The sequence below is a fragment of the Chiloscyllium plagiosum genome, chromosome 1 (genome assembly GCF_004010195.1).
Source record: "Chiloscyllium plagiosum isolate BGI_BamShark_2017 chromosome 1, ASM401019v2, whole genome shotgun sequence".
NCBI classification, from domain to species: Eukaryota; Metazoa; Chordata; class Chondrichthyes; order Orectolobiformes; family Hemiscylliidae; genus Chiloscyllium; species Chiloscyllium plagiosum.
The window spans coordinates 58,138,398-58,158,399 of NC_057710.1; the positions used below are offsets into that span (position 1 = coordinate 58,138,398).

Here is a 20,002-nt window from a genome sequence, read left to right on the forward strand (position 1 = left end):
TAACACAAAGATGGGAAGACAAAGAATTGAAAGGAGACGACCAAAGGATAGGGGCAGGTTAAATGAGCAGGCAAAGGTCTGGTAAATTGAGCATAATGTGGGAAAACGTGGATCTGGCCAGTGTGGCAGGAAGAACGAAAAAGCATTTTATCAAAAAAGGAAATTGCAAAGATACAGAGGGACAAGAATGTCCTAATGCATGAATCACAAAATGTTAGCATGCAGCTACAGCAAGAAATCAGCAAAGCTAACAGTATATTATTAGACATAAAAGTAGGGAGCTTATACTTTAGCTATACAGGGCACTGATGAGACCACATTTGGAATACTATGCACAGAATTGGTCTCCTTAATTAAGGATGGAATAAATGCCATGTAAGCAGTTCAGAGAAGCTTTACTAGATTAATATTAGAATGGGCAGATATTCTTATGAGGTAAGGTTGGATAGTCTAGGCTTAAATCCACTTGAGTTTAGAAGAGAGATTTATTTGAAACAGAGATGAATATGAAGGATCCTGACAGGATGGATGTGAAAAGGATGTGTCCTCTTTTGGGCAGAATCTAGAACTAGGGGTCATCGTCCAAAAATAAGGGGTTGTCTATTTATGACACTATAATAAGGAGCAAAATTTTTAATAAGTTTTGACTCTTTGGAACTCTTTCTCAAAAGGTAGAGGTAGCAGATGCTTTGAGTATTTTTAAGCCAGACTCTTGATAAGCAGTGGGGGGAGAAACCTACCAGGATTTGGCAGGAAAGTGGAGTTACAATCTGCCACTGAATGGTGGAGCAGACCCGAGGGGCCCACTGACCTACTCTATCCCTTCAAATGAATTTGATGGAGAACAGTGACAGTGACAACCACCCTTCTCCCCATTCCATCTCACTTGTCCTAATGATGTTCCCTCTAAACTGGATGCCAATCAGCTACTTCAAGGTTCTATGCTTGGTGATTGGCTGATGCCGCTTGCGGCACTAACTCTCCATTCCAGAATTCGCTGTCATACACAAACTTAAAGTTCACAGACAAAAACAAAATTAAAGGGAACACTGCATCTTATCCCTACTGGTGCGAATTTCTCACCCACTAAGACTAGTCTGGTCATACTGACAAAGACAGCATCAAGAAATAACGCTTAATAACACCAACCTGTGCCAATCGCTGCTGGTTTTCAGGATCATTTGGTTTTGCCATAGCTTTCCGAGCCTCTTCAATTAGATTACTGGATTTATCCATAACATCACCAGCGCATTCCAGCATGGCAGTCTGGGCCTGTGGATCAGTAGTATTGGCTGCAACACCACGTGCAGCTGAACCAAGGGCTTTTAAGGCTTGAGCAACTTCTCTTGAGGCCAATCCTGAAATGGAATTTATCAAAATCTCACATGATTATTATTTTCGTTTGACATTTGGTCTTTTCAAGTTAGCCAATGTCACCAGGAAGACTTAATTTCTATATAAAAGCATAGTATGGCAGATGCTGAAGATTTCAAATAAAAACAAAGTGCTAGAGAAATCCAGGAGGTCTAGCAGCACATGTGGAGAGAAACAAAGTTAACACAATGTCATATCAGATTCAGATTCTTGTGAGGCAAGGATATCAATCAACTTCTGCCTTAAAAATATATAATGATCTCACCTCTGCTGCCTTCTGAGGTAGGGAATTCCAACACTGCACAACTCTCAGGGGAAAAAAAATCTGTTTTAATGAGGGTTACCCCTAATTTTAAAACAATACCTCCTTCCACATCATTGCCTGCAGTTTTGCAGTGACCTACAAGATGTGACCTTTATCTTTCACCTTAGTATTTATCACCTCACTCTGCGCCAACTGTAATTTTCCTCTCTTATCCCTCCCAATTTCTAATATAGTCAATTGACCTGGAATATAAATCACCACACAAATATCAATTTCTTATTTTCCTCTGACCTGGAATGAAGTCAATTGAGAATAATTTCCATCTCCATTTCTCCCACCACTATGCAAACTGCTACCTTGGCAAAAGTTAGGCAACACTTTGGCAGACAGGATTAAGGAAATCCCCAAGGGATTTTATAAGTCTATTAAGAGCAATAAGATTACAGGGAAAGAGTGAAGCCTATTAGATACCAAAGGGTCAATCCGTACAGGGAAAAAGAGGACGTGGGTGAGGTCTTCAATGAATACTTCTCACCTGCATCACAAAAGAGAAAGACATCATACCTAGAGATTTCTGTCTGGTTGGAGAGGTTTTAGAGATTTTAAGATTAATGAGGAAGTATTAAATGTTTTAAATAGGCTTAATTAAATGTACACAAATCCCCAGAGATGCATCAATTGCTATGGGAGGCAAGAAAGGAAATTGCTGGGGTTCTGGTGGAGATAGAACAGTAAAATCCCTATAGTGCAGAGAGACACACAATTTGGTCCATTGAGTCTGGCACTTCTGAAGAGGATCCTATTTAATATTTCACCAGTCATAGGTGAAGTGCCAAATGACTGGAGAATAACTAACATGGTTCCTTTGTTCAAGAAGGGCAGTAGGGAAAGGCCAGGAAAAGTCCAGTTAATATGACTAAGGGTCATGGCAATGGTAGGGTATTTCTGGGGGAAAAAAATTAGAGGAACAGGATTAATCAACAACAGAAAGACAGGAATTGATCAGGGATAAACAACATGGATTTGTTGGAGGGAGATTTGTGAGCTAATTCACCTAAATCTTTTGAAAAGGTGACTAAATATATTGATGAAAGTAGTGCAGTTGATGGTTGTTTACATGGACTTCAGTATGGTTTTTGAGAAGGTCCCATATGGAAGGCTGGTCCAAAAGGTAAGATCCCATGAGACCCAAGGGAAGTTGGCAAACTGAATGCAAAATTAGTTAACAATAAGATGCAAAAAGGGGTGGTAAAGGGTTGTTTTTATGAGTGGGAGCCTGTGACCAGCGGTATATCACAGGGATCAGTGCTGGGACCTTTGCTGTTATTATGTACATTAAAAACTTGCATGTGAATGTTGAAGGTATAATTAGTAAACTTGCAGATGACAAAAATTAATGGTGTTGTTAGCGAGGAGGATGCTCTCAAAGTACAGTCTGATATTAATCAGCTGGTAAAGTAGGTAAAGCAATGGCAAATGAAATTTAATCCTGATAAGTGAGATGATGCATTTTGGGAAGTCTAATAAGGGAAGGATATACCGAGGAGTATTAAGGAACAAAGTGTACAAGACCATAAATCCTTGAAGGTGCAAGCACAGGTAGATACAATGGCGAAAGAGGCATAGGAGATGCTTTCCTTCATTAGCTGGGGAGTAGAACACAGGAGTAGGGATGTCTTGTTGCAACTTTATAGGGCACTGTTTAGGGCACAAATGGAATACTGTATGGCGTTCTGGTCACCACACTATCGGAAGGATGTGATTGCACTGAGGAGGATGCAGGCAAGATTCACCCGGATGTTGTCTGGAACGGAAAACCTCAGTTATGAGGAGAGACTGGATAAGCTGAATTTGTTTTCCATTGAGCAGAGGGGGCTGAGGGAGGTTCTAATTGAAACATACAAAATTACAAGAAGCATAGAGAGAGTAGATTGAGAGAATCTTTCTCCCCATGGCAGATATGTCTACAAACAGAGGGCATAAATTTAAGATGAGGAGTAAGTGGTTTCGAGGGGATCGGAGGAAATTTTTTTCATCCAGGTGGTGATATAAATATAGACCACACTGCCTGAGGGAATGACAGAGGCGGGTACTCTCAACATTTAAGAAGCATCTGAACAAGAGCTTAAAATGCTAGGGCATAGCAGGCTAATGATCAAGTGTAGGTAAATGGGATTAGTAGAGTCAGAGATGTACAGCATGGAAACAGATCCTACGGTCCAACTTGTCCATGCCGACCAGATATCCCAACCCAATCTAGTCCCACCTGCCAGCACCCAGCCCATATCCCTCCAAACCCTTCCTATTCATATACCCATCCAAATGCCTCTTAAATGCTGCAACTGTACCAGCCTCCACCACTTCCTCTGGCAGCTCATTCCACACGTACCATCCTCTGCATGAAAAAGTTGCCCCTTAGGTCTCTTTTATATCTCTTCCCTCTCACCCTAAATCTATGCCCTCTAGTTCTGGACTCCCTGACGTCAGGGAAAAGACTTTGCCTATTTACCCTATCCAAGACACAGTGGGCCAAACAGCTTGTTTCTACGCTGTAAGACTGACTATTCTTGATCAGCATGACTGAATAGCACACTTGTGTTTATTCGCTGAGCAGCACGCATAATTTTCCACAATACGAACAAAAAAAATCACGAGAACACCCCTTGATTTCACTGCTAACGGTTCAGTTAATTTCAGTTAGTCTTTCAGAGTCTTGTGTTTCCATACTATGCCTTCAAATAGTGAAGTTTCCTGCAGCAGGATGAAGCAGGAAGATATAATTAAACTGCTTTCCTGTCAAGCAATTTTGGGCAGTTTTTTCCGGTTGATGAACAGCAAGCGTAGCAATCCAAGCAGTTCCACATATTGTTACAGCTGTTGGTGATATGCTAACATCGGTAGTTGCCATCATGAATGAATTTGTTTGAGTGGCTGAACATCTGTTTTACGAAAGGATGCACCAACCCAAAGGTCATTTTCGTGGGACGACCAATTGATAAATCTTCTTGATTTTTGTTTACCTTGACAAACAACAAGGCTTGCAGAAAGGAAGTGAAAGACCAGAGATGACATGTAATAAATGTATGGTTAACAGAAATTTGCCCCCCAACTTCCTCTCTCAGTTGGAATGACCAAAAAAGAAAGAGTGCAGGATATTCCATTCTGACAGAAATGGCAGTTTATACATGACCGATTGGCAAGATTTATTATTTTTAAACAGCACTAATCGAGATAGAGGCTCATTGTACAAATGAATTTGGGAAGAGAAATTGACCAAAGTGAATATATTTATTCACTGGTACATTCTAAGCACCTTAGAAAATAAACTTTCATCTAGAACCTCAATAAAATGAAGCGGCCATATTAATATAACCAAGTCACATTACTTCCCCTAATGGAGGAATCTTGAGAATATGGTGGGATGTGACATTGGCTACAATGTTAGAGAGCACCCTGCACCACCTGTTTCGAGGAAGGCCCTTTTGCTGCTCAGACATTTGTTGCCAATGGTGGGCCAGCTGCTGGAAAAGGGCCAGCTCCTGAAGAAGGGCTAATGCCCGAAACGTCGATTCTCCTGTTCCCTAGATGCTGCCTGACCTGCTGCGCTTCTCCAGCAACACATTTCCATCAGCTGCTGGAAATCAAAGTCCACCAAAGAAGCCCCACGACTAAGAGCTACTGACCAGAGACTGATTACTCTTTTATATGCAGCAGCGCCATCAGGAAAGCCTTGGTTACTGCCATAACTACACCCAGTCAAGGACCCAGATCAAAAGTGGACTCAGGCACCGCTCAAGAATACAGGTGAGGAGGTCAGCAATAAGAACAGTGGGGTGGTTCTAAGCAAAGCCTCTCCTCTCATCAGGCATTGGATTTGCTCGACATGCTCCCCACACGATAAACCCCACTCTTGCTGCTAAACCTGCCTATATCAAGTGGAGGTAGGAAGTGGCAGGGACTCATGTGTCACACTGTCACCTGATTAAATGCACTGAGTCATCAAATTTGCCACAGAGGAAGCATAACATTTTGTCTAAAGGCACAATTTGAAGTATTTTACAAGACTACAGTTTGGAACCTTAGAAAACTGGTAAGCTAGTCTCACAGTTCCATGGAGAAGAGGGTGGATTGTTAGGGACAGTACAAAGTAAGGACATTCCATCCATGCCATAATCCTGCCTTCCATTACACCTGTGTTATATTTGCAACAGGCTGAGAGGAAGAGAGAGAGAAATGTACTTGCCAGGTAGTAAAACAAGTTAGCATGATTGAAGCCAACAAAATTTTAGTTATCCTTTAAGTTTAAATATTCATTAAAAACTTGAAGGAAAATAATACAGTCACAAGAATTGTTAAATGTGTACACAGCTCTTGAATAATAGATGCGTTCAAATTCTTGGCATAAACAAAAAGAAAGTACATACTGTAATCACCTCTCTTTAGCCACTCCCTCAGAAAAACAAATTAGTTGAAAATAGTTTCTACTCGAGATCTAAACAGAAGTTCTAAAATACTCTATGCCTTTTGTCTTGCAGAATTAGGAAAAACAAAAGCATATTATCATCATACACAAAACAAAATCAGAGGAGCATTCTGTTGCACTTTGGGTATTTCTGCACAGTGCATGTGCACAAATGGCAGTTCCTGAGTTTTGTAGGACTCTATGGGGATACTCAAGCTGCTTCTGCCAACTGAGTGCTCAGCCTGGGCAGTCAATCTACCCCAAGTCTAGTCTTTTGAGAAAGACTGAGCATCATATCTAAAAACATCCAAATGAGTCACAAAGGACATTTATAAGTAAGTAACTGATATTACCGTGAAATATGTAAATTGTTACAGGTATCAGGAATTTCATAGCTGTCAAAGTCATTTGGGAAATAGATTTTCTGAAATTTATGAGTATCTGTGCAAATAAGGTGGAAGAAATTTGTAAAAAATGTTGTGACTAACAGTTGGCCAGCACACCATTACCTTTAACCAGCCAGGTGGGGCTTGACAAACTTAAAACAGGTTTAATACACTTGCAAGATCTTAGGATGAGCCTCATGCACACAGCAACACCAAGGCAATAACTATCTGCTTTTCCAGTTAGGTGTGGCCATGCCCAAAGCCCTGGCTGCAATTGCAGAGTTAAAGCCAGGTTTAAGAGGCTAAGGCATCTTACCACTACTAACGCCTTCGCTCTGTCTTTCGGCTGTGATTCTCAGTCTTCCTTTGTGTATTTAGGTCTTCTAGCTTTATTTTGTCTCACCCCTTCTTTGTTTTACTTTTCAGCTCCTTCACATTGATTTCTATAGGTGATCAGCAAGGTGTACATGTAACAGAAAAATCTGCCCAGAGCTATAGTCAGTTCAATCTGCATTCTTTTGAAGGTGCTGTTGGCAAATAGCGGACATAAACACCTGAAAGCCACATTTTCAGGTAACAGTACAAAACACTTAGAGAAAAATAATTCTGGCAGAGCTTAGGTTGAGTGATCTGTGATGTTTTGAGGCCGACAGAGGACAGCAATTAAGTACAATGGGGAGGGAATTGAACCCAGAGGCATTTACATGTATGAAAGGAATACAGTGATAAAGATGACATGGTTGTTCCAATGGAAGGAAATAGCATAATGTAATAATGCATTATGCTATTTATTTGGCACCACAAATAATATGCAGATATGGGAGAGATTTAAACTTTATCAATTTAAATGGAATCCAGATGCGTCATTTTATAGGGAAAAATATTATGTACAATATTGTACTCTGTTACCTGAATTACACGATAGCCTAACACGACAAAGTCTAATTGCTGACATCATGCATAATGTCATTCAGTGTTACTACTATGCAGTGCATAGATTAGAAAGCTAGCTTTGTCAGTCTAAATATTCTGACTGGTATTTTCTTCTCCATTTAAAATAAATTATGAAAAATTTCAAAGTAAATCATTAAAAATGCAGTATATTCAAGTGTTTCATGTTCCTAAAAATCTGGTGAAAAAAGTAGAGTCAGGTTTAAAAAAAAAATCAATATTGGAAGGGTGAAAAGATCCTCTAAGTTTGTAACTGGAATGACATTCTATATTTATTTAATTGCCAGCTCAATCAGGGTCTTGAACACATTTTATATATTTGAACTGTCTGTAGTTTCTTGCAATATTCTATAATCATCCAACATACCAGTGTAATTCTCATTTCCTTGTGTGACTGCACTCAGTAGCTTAGCTACAGAAGCACCGACCATCTTGGTGCTACTGCCCAAATCCTGCGAACACTTTTCCAGCTGCCAACAATAAGTAAAGGAAGTTATTTATCGTCATAACTGTGTAATAGGAACAAGTTATTATTTGGTCATATACAGGTATGTTTATCATAAGAGAATCTGAACATGCAGTATGGCATGACTAAAAGCAATCGCTTAAGCATCTTGATAGGTGAAGAAGTTAAATTAATGTATTTTTGATTTTAGTCAAATATATAATTCACTTATTTTCACATTTCTGAAGTGCCTAATATTCACACCCGATTTACAATGTACTGACAGTGTCAGTGACCACTATTTTTTGCGTGTAACATGGTGATGGGACACATAATATTACAACAATTTTCTCCCTCCACTTTTCACTTGAAATGCACTTTCTTCACACAGATTCAAGGTGGCAGGACACCATCACCTTCTCAAGCGCAATGGAGGGTGGCTTTGCGAGTAACATACACATCCTGGGGGAGTGGAGGGTGTGGCGGCTGGTGGTGGATGGTGGTAGCTGGGGAGGGAGAGACAGGAAAGAAAGCAAGAAAATACTCTCATACAGGAAAAAGATGCTGTTCAATAATGAATGACAGAGGTGAAATTTAGTATATTTAAATTTCAGCAAGGCCCTCTTCTTTGGAAACAATGAAAAAATGAAAGCAGGAATCAATGGAAACACTGCAGAAATAGATCTACAACAAACTGCATTCTAACATTTATTTTCATTATCACGTTAGTCTTGTTACCGTTTCTCCAGGCAAGGGTCTAAGCTTTCCTTCTGCTGCATTTGCTTTTGCTTCCTGCAGATCTTTCTCCAGTGTTCTGATTTGATTCAGGGCAGAGTCTATTTCCAGTGGACCGCAGGCATCTTGCGCCTATATGGAGAAAGAGTTTTTCTAATGATAAAGTAATTTAATGTCATGTTCTACATAGTCAATCGTCATTCATCGATTTTAAAAGAATATAAACACAAGCCATCTACCAAACTATATTAAATATATTGAAGACACTGTCCATTTCATAATACCCTTGATAAAACAATCTCCTGAAATAGCTCAATCACACTCTTCAACTTTAACGTTTACAGGAGGTAACCTGTATATCAAGCTGATAGATTTTTATTATTTAACTCAAGTATTTTAACCAAAAAACATGAAAAGCAGGCAGAAAAAGATATGTTCTGACATTAGAAGTTACTTAACTTATTCACAACAAATTCCTGTTTATCCATGCATATTCGTCATACACACATGTACGAACTAAGTAGTCAGTTTTCTTTTCCATGGATTTTTGTTCGACTCATGACCCTAAATTTTAACTATGAAAGTAGAGGAAAACATTCTCAACTACATGGTTAAGTTGATGAAGCCTACCCTCCTGTTGTTGTTAATTATAACCTTAACACTCACACAGGTCATCAATATTTTACTCACCTTCTGTGCGGCTGCTCGCAGTTCTTGTAAAGTGTTTGCCAGATTCTTGGCACATTGGCTCAGTTGCATGGCTGAGGCCTGGTCCCCAATGGTAGGAACTGTAGCGCGAGCAGCAGCAACCATTTTAGTTCCAGGCTGTGAGACAAGCAAGCAAGCAATGAAAAGTCATACGTGGAATTCTAATCATTCTAGAAGGATAGAGGGGGTACAAAATGATTTACAAGAGATGAGAAATTATGCCCTTAAGGATGAACATGCTATTGAAATGATAAAGCTGATCTAATAGAGGGTTTTTTAAAATAATGAATGCTTTGATAGAGTAAACAAAGAGCAACTGCTTTTATTTATGAGGAAGAAATTACTAGACTCAGATGGAACATAAACATTCCATGGAGAAATTGGACTGAGAGTTGGACATGAATCCCGGGAAATCCCAAATTTGTAAGCTACAGTTGATGGATTGTAAAATCAGAGTATTCACTGTCATATTTTAATTATTATAGTTAACTGTACTTAATCCTATTGTTGAGATGTTTTGGTTAGAAGTAGCAGTCAAGTAAAATCTTGGAAAATTATGGCATGGATTTTCATTGACCAAATGTTTAAGCAAACGAAATGTTCAAAAGGCAAACTTGATAGAACTTACTCCTATCTCTTTTGATTTTAAGAGTGTAAAAACCATCTTGAGACCTTTACCACTTATCAATTTGGTCAAATTTGAAAGAGCCAAATGAAAAGAGAGAAAAAGCAATATGGTGCCTTGATTCCTAGACATGGCAGCCCAGATCACTAACCGAGTAGCAATTACTAGATTCTACTTGTGTGCCCCAGAGAACATCCCAAGGAGATCATACTTCTAGCTAGGGCATTATGGTAATGCTGATGCATTTTGATGCTACTGTGTAGCCATTAGCATGTCCTGTCTTTATTATACTGAATAAAATATAACTACTGTCACTAAAATGGTTATTAAGAAAGTACAATAATAGCATAGTTAAGGCAACATAGCGAACACTTGCCTTTATCAGTTAAAGCATAGATTATAAGAACAGCGAGGTTATATTGGAGTTGCAAAGGACCTTGGTTAGGCCAGAGGTGGAGTACGTTGTGCAGTCCTGATCACCACTATATAGAAAGGATGTGATTGCAAAGAAGATTCACCAGGAAGTTGCATGGGATGGAACATCTTAGTTATGAAGAGAGCTTAGATAAGTCCAGGTTGGTTTCATGGAGATGGAGAAGGTTGAGAGTGAACATGAAGATTAAGAGGGGCATGAACAGGGTGGATAGAAGGCAGCTGTTCCCGTTAGTTGAAGAGTCAGTAATATGGAGACATAATTTTAAAGTAAGGCAGGAGGTTTAGAGGGGTCTTGAGGTAAAGGGTTTTAACTCAGAGGGTGATAGGTTTCAGGAATGCATTGTAGTTGAGGTGGGTAACCTCACAACCTTTAAAAAGTACTTGATGAGCACTTGAAGTTTCATAACATTCAAGGCTATGGCCTAGTGGAGGAAAGTGGGGCGAGTGTAGATTTAGTATATTTTTGGCAGTACAGATTTGATGACCCGAACAGCCTCTTCTGTATTCTATAGTTCTAACACATATCACCAAATATTTTCAGAACTTGAGAGTGAAGGGTTTAATGCATCAGTCCTTAATTGTAACAACTGCATTTCCTACGTAATTACTTTATTGTTTGTTTATATTTTACGATAAACAATACAGACTAATTTTTATAGTGATTATAAGCTCTCGGTAGGTATCTATACCAAACTGCCTGCATGGATTGGAAAGCCAAAAGCCTTTTACAGAATATAGTTGACAACCTGTACTTAGCACAAGAGTGGAGTAGTATCAAAATTGTTACATTTGAGTCCTTGTGGAATGTCAAGGTATTTCTTTTTAAGCTTTAGTTCCTCCATCTCCAGTGCTAAAACATTTCTTTTTTTTATCTTAAAACATTTGTCTTCCCTTTGAAGATCTCCTGGCAATTTTAATAGCAAGGTTTCTTTCATCCAATAATAAAAACAGAAAGCACTGGAAAGACTTAGTAGATCTGACAGCATCTTTAGAGAGAAAAACAGAGTTAACGTTTCAAGTCTAGCACTATTTTAATTCAGAAACAAAGGGGTCAGGAAGGTGGTAGCTTTATCCATTACTTCAATTCAATTTTAACTGCTGGAAACAGATGCATGATGCACTGTTAGTCTGAAAGCCAGGCATTTTAAATTACTGGGAAGATCAATATGACTGAGGAATTGATACAAACAGATGCAGTCCAGAAATAAAGACAAAAAAAGTAACAGATGTGGAGAATATATGCTCTTTGTTCATTAATTTCTATAGGACATTGAATTTTACATTCATGGATTTAAACAAAGAGGCTTTACTTCTGTACAGTGGTCAGTACTAATAATCACAATTGTAGAGTTTGGGGAGCCCAAACTCCAAGATTGGTTTATATTTTACAAGAACAGACTAGCTACTTTATATGGCCTAAAGGAAACAGTCAACGCCTTCAGGCTCATGATTCCCATCAAACAGCTGACATTTAAACTGGTCTCATAAACAGAACAAGGGTTTATATCCTTGCACCATCTGTGTTTGAAGTCTATTCACATTACCTGCAGGAAGTTCTGGCTTGCACTTATAAGAGCCAGCTGAGCACTGGGACTGTCTGGTTGTGACTGGCTGCCACGAACACCTTGGACCAGCAGTGGGATCTGCTCAGCAACACTCTAAAATACAAAAGCACATTTCAATTTAAAAAAAAAATCAAGCAGCTTTAAACATTACATTTCAGAATGATCCTGCTGCATAATGCACTGATCTCAACAATGTGTCTTTTACATTGAAAAATATCCTGAAGTCTTTCAGAAGTGAAATGAGAAAACAAATATCTACAAAGAACCAAAAGATGATATCAGGCAGAAGGCTAGAAGGGTCACTGAATAATCAATTTTAAGAATCTTTTAAAAAGGAAAGGGAGATGAAGTAATTTAAGAAGGAATTCTACAACTTAGAACCTAACTCGCCAAAAACCTGACCAACAATTCTGGGATAAGGATGTTAGCAGAGTTCTGTGTCTTTTAGGGTGAGACAAGACATGGAGACAGAAAGTATTGTGAACATTATTAACTGGAAGAATTGGATGTTAGCAGTCAATGCAGGTCAGCAAGTACAGAGTGGTGGATGAACAGGAGACAGGAGCAACATCAAGAAAGGTACTGAGTGTGAATACAAATTTCATTTTCTGATGTTGCTGCCAAGATCGAGGCCTCAGGATAGATTCTTGGGTGACTTTTGTGTTAATACACTGAGGCAGGAGTAAGGCTCTGGCTGTGATGCCATTACAGTAAAATCAAACATGCAGTTTCACAGTGCTCAATATGGGGATGACGTTAAAGAAAGGTAGTACAATCCATGGGCAAGTGGGTGGGGTTAGGGAGGCTGCAGATAGAGAAAGAGAAGGGACAGAATGTACTATTGTCAGACTTGCAAAAAATGTATTTAGCGATGTTCTTTCTAGCTGTTTTCATACTATGGTGGGGGTGAAAACAAGAATTGTGGGAAAGGATAAGCACAGACTTGCAAAGACAACAAACACATCTAAGTATCCCATAGAATCTACATGTAGTCTATTCCATCATTTAAATGTTTATAAAATAAGTGTAATAATTACGCTTGTAGAGAAGAATAAAACAATCTTTCAATGTAAGATCATAATCAAGCAATCAAATAGGTGATTTAGAAGTACCCTCTTTACCCAGAGACCAGTGAGAGTTCGGAACTCACTACCACATTGAGTGCTTTGAGGTTGGATGTATTCAAGGGGAATCTAGATGAGGAGGGAGGAGGGGGAACAGTCACCTGCACTTGTATAGCACCAAACTAATAAAATTCCCAGAGATGTTTCACAGAGGTATTGGAAAACAAAGAATAAAGGATATAAAACAAAGAACTATGGATGCTGGAAATCTGAAACAAAAACAGCACCTAATGGAGAAACTCAGCAGGTCTGACAGCATCCTTGGAGAGAAAACAGTTAACGCTTTAAGTCCAGTGACCAGTTCTGAAGAAGGGTCAGGTTTTGAGAGCACCTTATTAGGCAAAGTGTGATTTGTACTGTAGGTATCAGTCTTCACCTGAACCGTGCTGGGACCAATGTTCTGGTGAGTCATATAACTTGGCTAATAGAGAGGGGTTCAACAAAATAGTGGGGGCAAGTGATCCAAAGTAGGAAGGTGTGATAAATTAAAGTGAGAGAAGACAACAATAGACCAAGGTAGCAATAAAAGTAATGATGATCAGAGTCTATTGGGAAGGGACAGAGCATTCAACTTTAAAAATGTGCAATCTGTCATAAGGCAGAATGTTGTAATGTATTATCAAGCAGCGCACTTAGAAAATCTCAAGGCAATCAGGCAGAGTCAACACAAATCGTGTTTGACTGTTAGAGCTCTGACAGGAAGAAACAAACAGCATGTATAATCTGTAGGTATAGTGTATTTGGATTGTCAAAAGACACTTCATAATGTGTCAACATCAAAGGTCACTACACAAAATAAGAGTTCAGAGTTTAGGGAGTAACATACAAGCATGGATAAGAGATTGGTTCATTAACAGGAAGTAGAGAGAAAAGAAGAAATGGATCACTTTTTCAGTGTGAACATGTTCCTACATATGAATACTGTAGCTTCCAATAAGCGTAAGCGAGGGAGGGGGCGGCAGAGAGGGGCGGCAGAGAGGGGCGGCAGAGAGGGGCGGCAGAGAGGGGCGACAGACAGACAGAGACAGACAGACAGAGACAGACAGACAGAGACAGACAGACAGAGAGAGACACAGAGAGATGGTAGTTGTGGTCATTGGACTCAAAACATTAACTCTGCTTTCTCTCCATAGATGCTGCCAGACCTGTTGATTTTTTTTCCAGCAAATTCTACTTTTGGTTCGGATTTCTAGTATCCACAGTTCTTTGGCTTTTTTTGATAACCTTACTTTTTAGTGCAGGTTTTTGCACAGGCTAAGTTGTTCAGGAAGTTCTACCTACAGCATCTCTTCTTAAAAGTTAAACAAAGGCATGGATCAATATGCTGTAAAGTAAAAATAAAAATTCCAAAAATAATCTTGAATTAGGTTTTTTACCCCAAACAAATCTAGCACATATTACTGCTGCTAGGAATGCCATCAAATTTTCTCTGCAATTCTTGATGAGAATCAAGATATCTGCAAATAAACAGGTAGCTTCCACATGGAAAGGCTGAAGGGCCAAGTCAGGAATAGTTTTCTTTCTTTTCCTACTGTTGACCACAAAAACAATTTGTCTTTATATTGATCTTTAACATAATAAAGATGTCCAAAGTCACTTTGCAGAAGAATAGCAATATAAAATTGATGCCAAGTAGTGGAAGGAAATAGAAGGGCAGGCAATAATAAAACTTGGACCAAGAGGTAGCTTTTAGGAGCAACTTAAAAGGAAAATCAGAGGAGTGGGTTTAAATTTAAAAAAAACTTTCCTTTCGAAATTGATGGTAATTCGAAATCTTACCTTACAGCTTTGAACCATTTGTTGTTGTGCCGCTGGGTTCTTATTGGAGGAAGCTGCATTCTGAGCAGCAGCAATTGTCTGCGTCGCAGCTGCTGCAGCCTGTTTTGCTGCATTCTGAAAATAGAAAAGGCTCTTTAAAAAAAAACACATTTAGTGACTTGTAATTCTCTCCATCACCTTTAACTTGCTAGTTGTTTTGCAAAACTCGGAGGTTAGCAATTAAACACAATGCTGGAACAAAGACCAACCTTGCTGGGAAAAAGTACTGCAAGTTATCCATCTGGATTTCAGAAATGCACTCAAGACAATCTCAATACATATAGTCTTGGGATATGGGCTGACAAGACTGGTTTTTACTGGCAATCACACTGTCCTTAGTGCCAAGCATGACATTCTGAGTTCTAGCTTCAACAGACTGCTGCTTTAAGTTTTAGGTCTGCCTTTCAACTTTGGGTCTGCTTGGTTTGTTGCTAATGGCCATGAGGGGATAGATGAGGCTTTATAATTGATGATAGTGCTTCAAAATATCGTGATAGATTAGTTCTCAATTTGAGTGGGAGAAATTTGACTTCTAAACTTAAATAAAGATAATGACAAAGTAAAGAGGCCAGCTGAATGAGGCTGGAGTGAACTGGAAAGACAGTTGAGGAACAATGACAGATATTAAGAAAATAGTTCATGGCTCACTGCAAAGATATATACCACAGAGGAAAGAGGATTCGAGGAAGGGGATAAGCAAGTCATGGATAACTGAGCAAGTTAAGAGTAGCAATAATGAAAATATAAAAACAGTGTGACAAAGATTAGTGGTAGGCCTGAGTGTTGGGCAAGTTTTAAAAAACCAACCAAAAAATAATTGAGGGGGAGAAAATAAACTTTGAGGGTATACTTCCAAAGATGATCAAGATGGACATCAAGAATTTCTTCAAACATATGAAAAAGGAAGAAAGAGAGAAGCTGCAGCAATCTTAGAAATAGGCTGGAAAAATAATAATGGGGAAGCAGGAAATGGTAGAGGAGTTGAATAAATATCTTGTATCAGTCTTCACTATAGTAGACACCAAAATTACTGAATACTCAAGGGACAAAAGTAGGAGAGGAACTAAACACAATAACTATCACGAGGGGAAAAGCACTAAGGGAACTAATGAGGCTAAAGATCAGTGAACACCTTGGAGTGATGGAATGAATCCTAGTAAATTAAAGGAACTATCTAGAGAGATACTACGTACACAGGTAGTAATCTTTCAGGAATCTTAGATTCTGGAAAAGTGCTAGAGAATTGGAAAACTGCCAACATAACGCCTTTGTTTAAAAAAAGGACCACAAACCGGTAACTACTGTAATTGGGAAAATATTAGAGTCTAATATACAAGATGTAATAGCACAGCGCTTAGAAATATGCAAGATGATCAAGCAGAATCAACATGATCCAATGAATAAGAAATCATGCCTGACAAACTTATTAGATTGCTTTGAGGAAGTAAGAAGCAAGCTAGATAAAGGGGCAGCAATGGATGCATTATGTTTGTATTTTCAGAAGATCTTTGTTAAAATACCAATCATTAGACTACTTAAGGAAAGATCCCATGGGTGTTGGAAGTAGTATATTAGCATGGATACATGATTGGATAGCAAATACAAGATAGAGTTTGGATAAGGTGGGCATTTTCAGGATGGCTACCTGTAACAACCTGTGGAGTGTCACAGGATCATTGTAAATAATGATAGCATTGGCAATTACGTTAATGACGGGTGAGGAAAATGAATACACAATAGCCAAATGGTGAGGATGACACTCTGCAGAGAGATAAAAACAGCTAAATAGGCAAAAATCATTGCAGATGGAATATAACATGGGGAAATATGAGGTTATGCACTTTGGCAGGTAGAAGAGGGGGATTTGAGATTCCTCATCCATGAATCACAAAAGGCTAGCATCCATGTTCAACAGATATTAGGGACGGCACGGTAGCTCAGTGGTTAGCACTGTTGCCTCTCAGCGCCAAGGACCCAGGTTCAATTCCCACCTCGGGCGACTGTGTGTGGAGTTTGCACATTCTCCCTGCATCTGCATGGGTTTCCTCCAGCTGCTCCGGTTTCCTCCCACAGACCAAAGATGTGCAGGTTAGGTGAATTGGCCATGCTAAAATTGCCCATAGTATTAGGTGCATTAGTTGGGGTAAACATAGGGGAATGGATCTGTGTGGGTTGCTCTTCGGAGGGTTGGTGTGGGCCGAAGGGCCTGTTTCCACACTGTAGGAAATCTAATAAATAAATAAAATGGAATGTTGGCCTTTTGTTTAAAGGGAGTGCAGTATAAAAGAAGGGAGGCTTTGCTCAAACTATTAAAGGCACCAGTTAGACCACAACTGGAATTCTATGAACAGTTTGGGGCCCTTATCTAAGGAAAGATATACAAGCATTGGAAGCAGTTCAGAGAAATTTCACTAGACTGACACCAGGTATGGAGGGAGTATCCTACGAGGAAAATTGAGTAGTTTGAACCCATACTCATTAGAAGATTGAGAAGCAAACTTATTGAAACAAACATTCTGAAGAGACTGGACATAGAAAGGTTGTTTCCCCTGAGACCAGCAGGCATAATTTCAGAATAGTGGTTGCACATTTAAGACAGAGAATAAAGAGGATTTTCTCCAGAGGGTAGCAAATCTGCAGAATATTTTTTAAACCAGAGGACTGTTGAGGCTAGGCCAGTAAGTATATTCAAAAGTGCAGATAAACAGATTTTTAATCATTAAGTGAATCAAGGATTATAGTTAAAAGGCAGAAAAATGGAGGTAAGGATTATCTGATGAGCCATAATCTCACTGAATGACAGAGCAATCTCAATGGACTGAATGACCTACTTCTACATCTACATCTTAGGCTCTGAATATAACTTAGCTGCTGGTGATTCATAGGGCCTAACTGATATCCAGTTTTGAGCTAGGTGTACCTTATTCTATCCATAATCCATGAGAACTGGTGGTCACTCTTAATGAGTTCTGTCATGGACAAATGCATTTACCACAGATAGATTGGTGATAACTTGTTCAGCACGTGCCATAATTCAAGTCTGGCAGCCATGTCCTTCTGAAATCAAGCATTTTGACCAATTATGGTACCACTTAATCATTTTGCACCCATGTTACCCTCAATATGTCTTTCAAGTATCATTTAACATGAAAGACACTGATTCATCAACTAAACAACAGTTGTAGGATTCTTTAGGTTTACATGCCAGTGTTTTAACATGGGATATGAAGCAGTGTTTCCCCAAGCTCTGCAGCTGTATTGCTGCTCAGATATTTCCCTCACACTGACCAGCACAATCTATTTCAGAACTTGTTCCCACACACTGATCTTGGAGGCCCATGCACCAAAAGAAATATTAGAGGGAGTATTGATCTGGAGTAATCTTGAGGTCACCAGCAGGCCATTTGCACATGACTGTAGTACGATCCCAAGCCAGACTGCAAAACTTATGCTACACTTTGGTTAGAGTGCAGTCACACAAAAGTGAACAAAGCCACAAGATTTCACAAGTTTGAACAACCCATAAACTTTTAGCTTCATAGCACCTATCAAATAGCAAATATGATCAAGACAGATCCCATGGACTTTTGGGCAACTTCCTCAAGAATGATATAATGGGTCATCTACTCTCATTAAATTTCATAAGGATTACAATTCTTCATTTTTGCTGATCCAGCCTAGAATTTCACCAGGCAGTTTGTCTTCCCAGATTTATATTCAAGCAGATTGTAGAAAACATGTCTTGTGCTTAATAACAGGCACAAGTCCAGGGTTTTCACTGACAGCTAACTTCACCAAGCTAGAACTATCTAAGCTTTTCTTTGCATTTTAATTCCTCAGTTGCATCAGCAAGTACTATTTGCAGTCTTTCCAACCCAATTTTTAGCTGTTCGAAACTATTTGTGGCACTCAGCTTCTTCGGAGCTCCAGAAGACTTCAGAACTTTGCTGGAGACCTGACTCCAACACTTAGCTGCATACTAACTCACAGATTAATCAAGTTCTAACAGCACAAGAGATATCCAATTGCACAAGTTCTCACCATGTTCAGTACACAGAATTCATGTACTTCTGTTGCCTGCTCAGTAGTACAGGTAAAAGCAGTTTTATGAAACAGAACACACTTCTCTCTCTCACTTAAACATACTTTCCCAGCTCTTCTTCCGTTGACCTGTCTTGAGTCATCTGTTGAAAACACCAAAACTAGCTCCTCCCTTAATTAATTGGAATTCTGCCTGGAAATAATACATTGGATCAGCTAGATATAAGACCATAACGAATAGGAGTGGAAGGAAGGCCATTCGGCCCATCGAGTCCACTCCGCCATTCAATCATGGCTGATGGGCATTTCAACGTCACTTATCCGCAATCTCCCCATAAATTCTTAATCTCGCAAGGAATTAAAGGTTATCAATCTCTGCCTTGAAACATTTAATGTCCCGGCCTCCACTGCCCTCCATGGCAATGAATTCCATAGGTCCACCACTCTCTGGCTGAAGAAATGTCTCATTTCGGGTCTAAATTGACCCCCTCTAATTCTAAGGTTGTGCCCGCAAGTCCTAGTATGCCCACCTGATGGAAACAATTTCCCAGCGTCCACCCTTTCTAAGCCATGCATTATCTTGTAGGTTTATATTAGATTTCCCCTCAACTTTCCAAACTCTAATGAGTGCAATCCCAGAATCCTCAGCCATTCATCATATATTAGGCCTACCATTCCAGGGATCATCCATGTGAATCTCCACTGGACACGCCAGTATGCCCTTCCTGAGGTGTGGGGCCCAAAACTGGACACAGTATTCTAAATGGGTCCTAGAGCTTTATAAAGTCTCAGTAGGGCATCACTGCTTTTACATTCCAACCCTCTTGAGATAAATGCTGAAAGTGTGTTGCTGGAAAAGCGCAGGTCAGGCAGCATCCAATGAACAGGAGAATCGACGTTTCGGGCATAAGCCCTTCTTCAGAAATGAGGAAAGTGTGTCCAGCCGGCTAAGATAAAAGGTAGGGAGGAGGGACTTGGGGAGGGGCGTTGGAAATGCGATAGGTGGAGGGAGGTCAAGGTGAGGGTGATAGGCCGGAGTGGGGTGGGGGCGGAGAGGTCAGGAAGAAG

The 20,002-nt window shown here is 39.5% G+C and overlaps 1 protein-coding gene across 6 annotated transcripts in view; it reads right to left on the bottom strand.

The window, feature by feature from the left end:
* Positions 1 to 20,002, bottom strand: part of tln1 (talin 1) — a 162,314-nt gene that overhangs the window by 57,795 nt on the left and 84,517 nt on the right. For all 6 annotated transcript variants that reach the window (XM_043687343.1, XM_043687380.1, XM_043687371.1 and 3 more), the window contains 6 exons: positions 14,855 to 14,968; positions 11,931 to 12,044; positions 9,309 to 9,443; positions 8,622 to 8,750; positions 7,806 to 7,908; positions 1,150 to 1,358 (listed from right to left, as the gene is read on the bottom strand). In XM_043687343.1, coding sequence (XP_043543278.1) covers positions 1,150 to 1,358; positions 7,806 to 7,908; positions 8,622 to 8,750; positions 9,309 to 9,443; positions 11,931 to 12,044; positions 14,855 to 14,968 — 804 coding nt within the window. The remainder of the gene's footprint in view (positions 1 to 1,149; positions 1,359 to 7,805; positions 7,909 to 8,621; positions 8,751 to 9,308; positions 9,444 to 11,930; positions 12,045 to 14,854; positions 14,969 to 20,002) is intronic.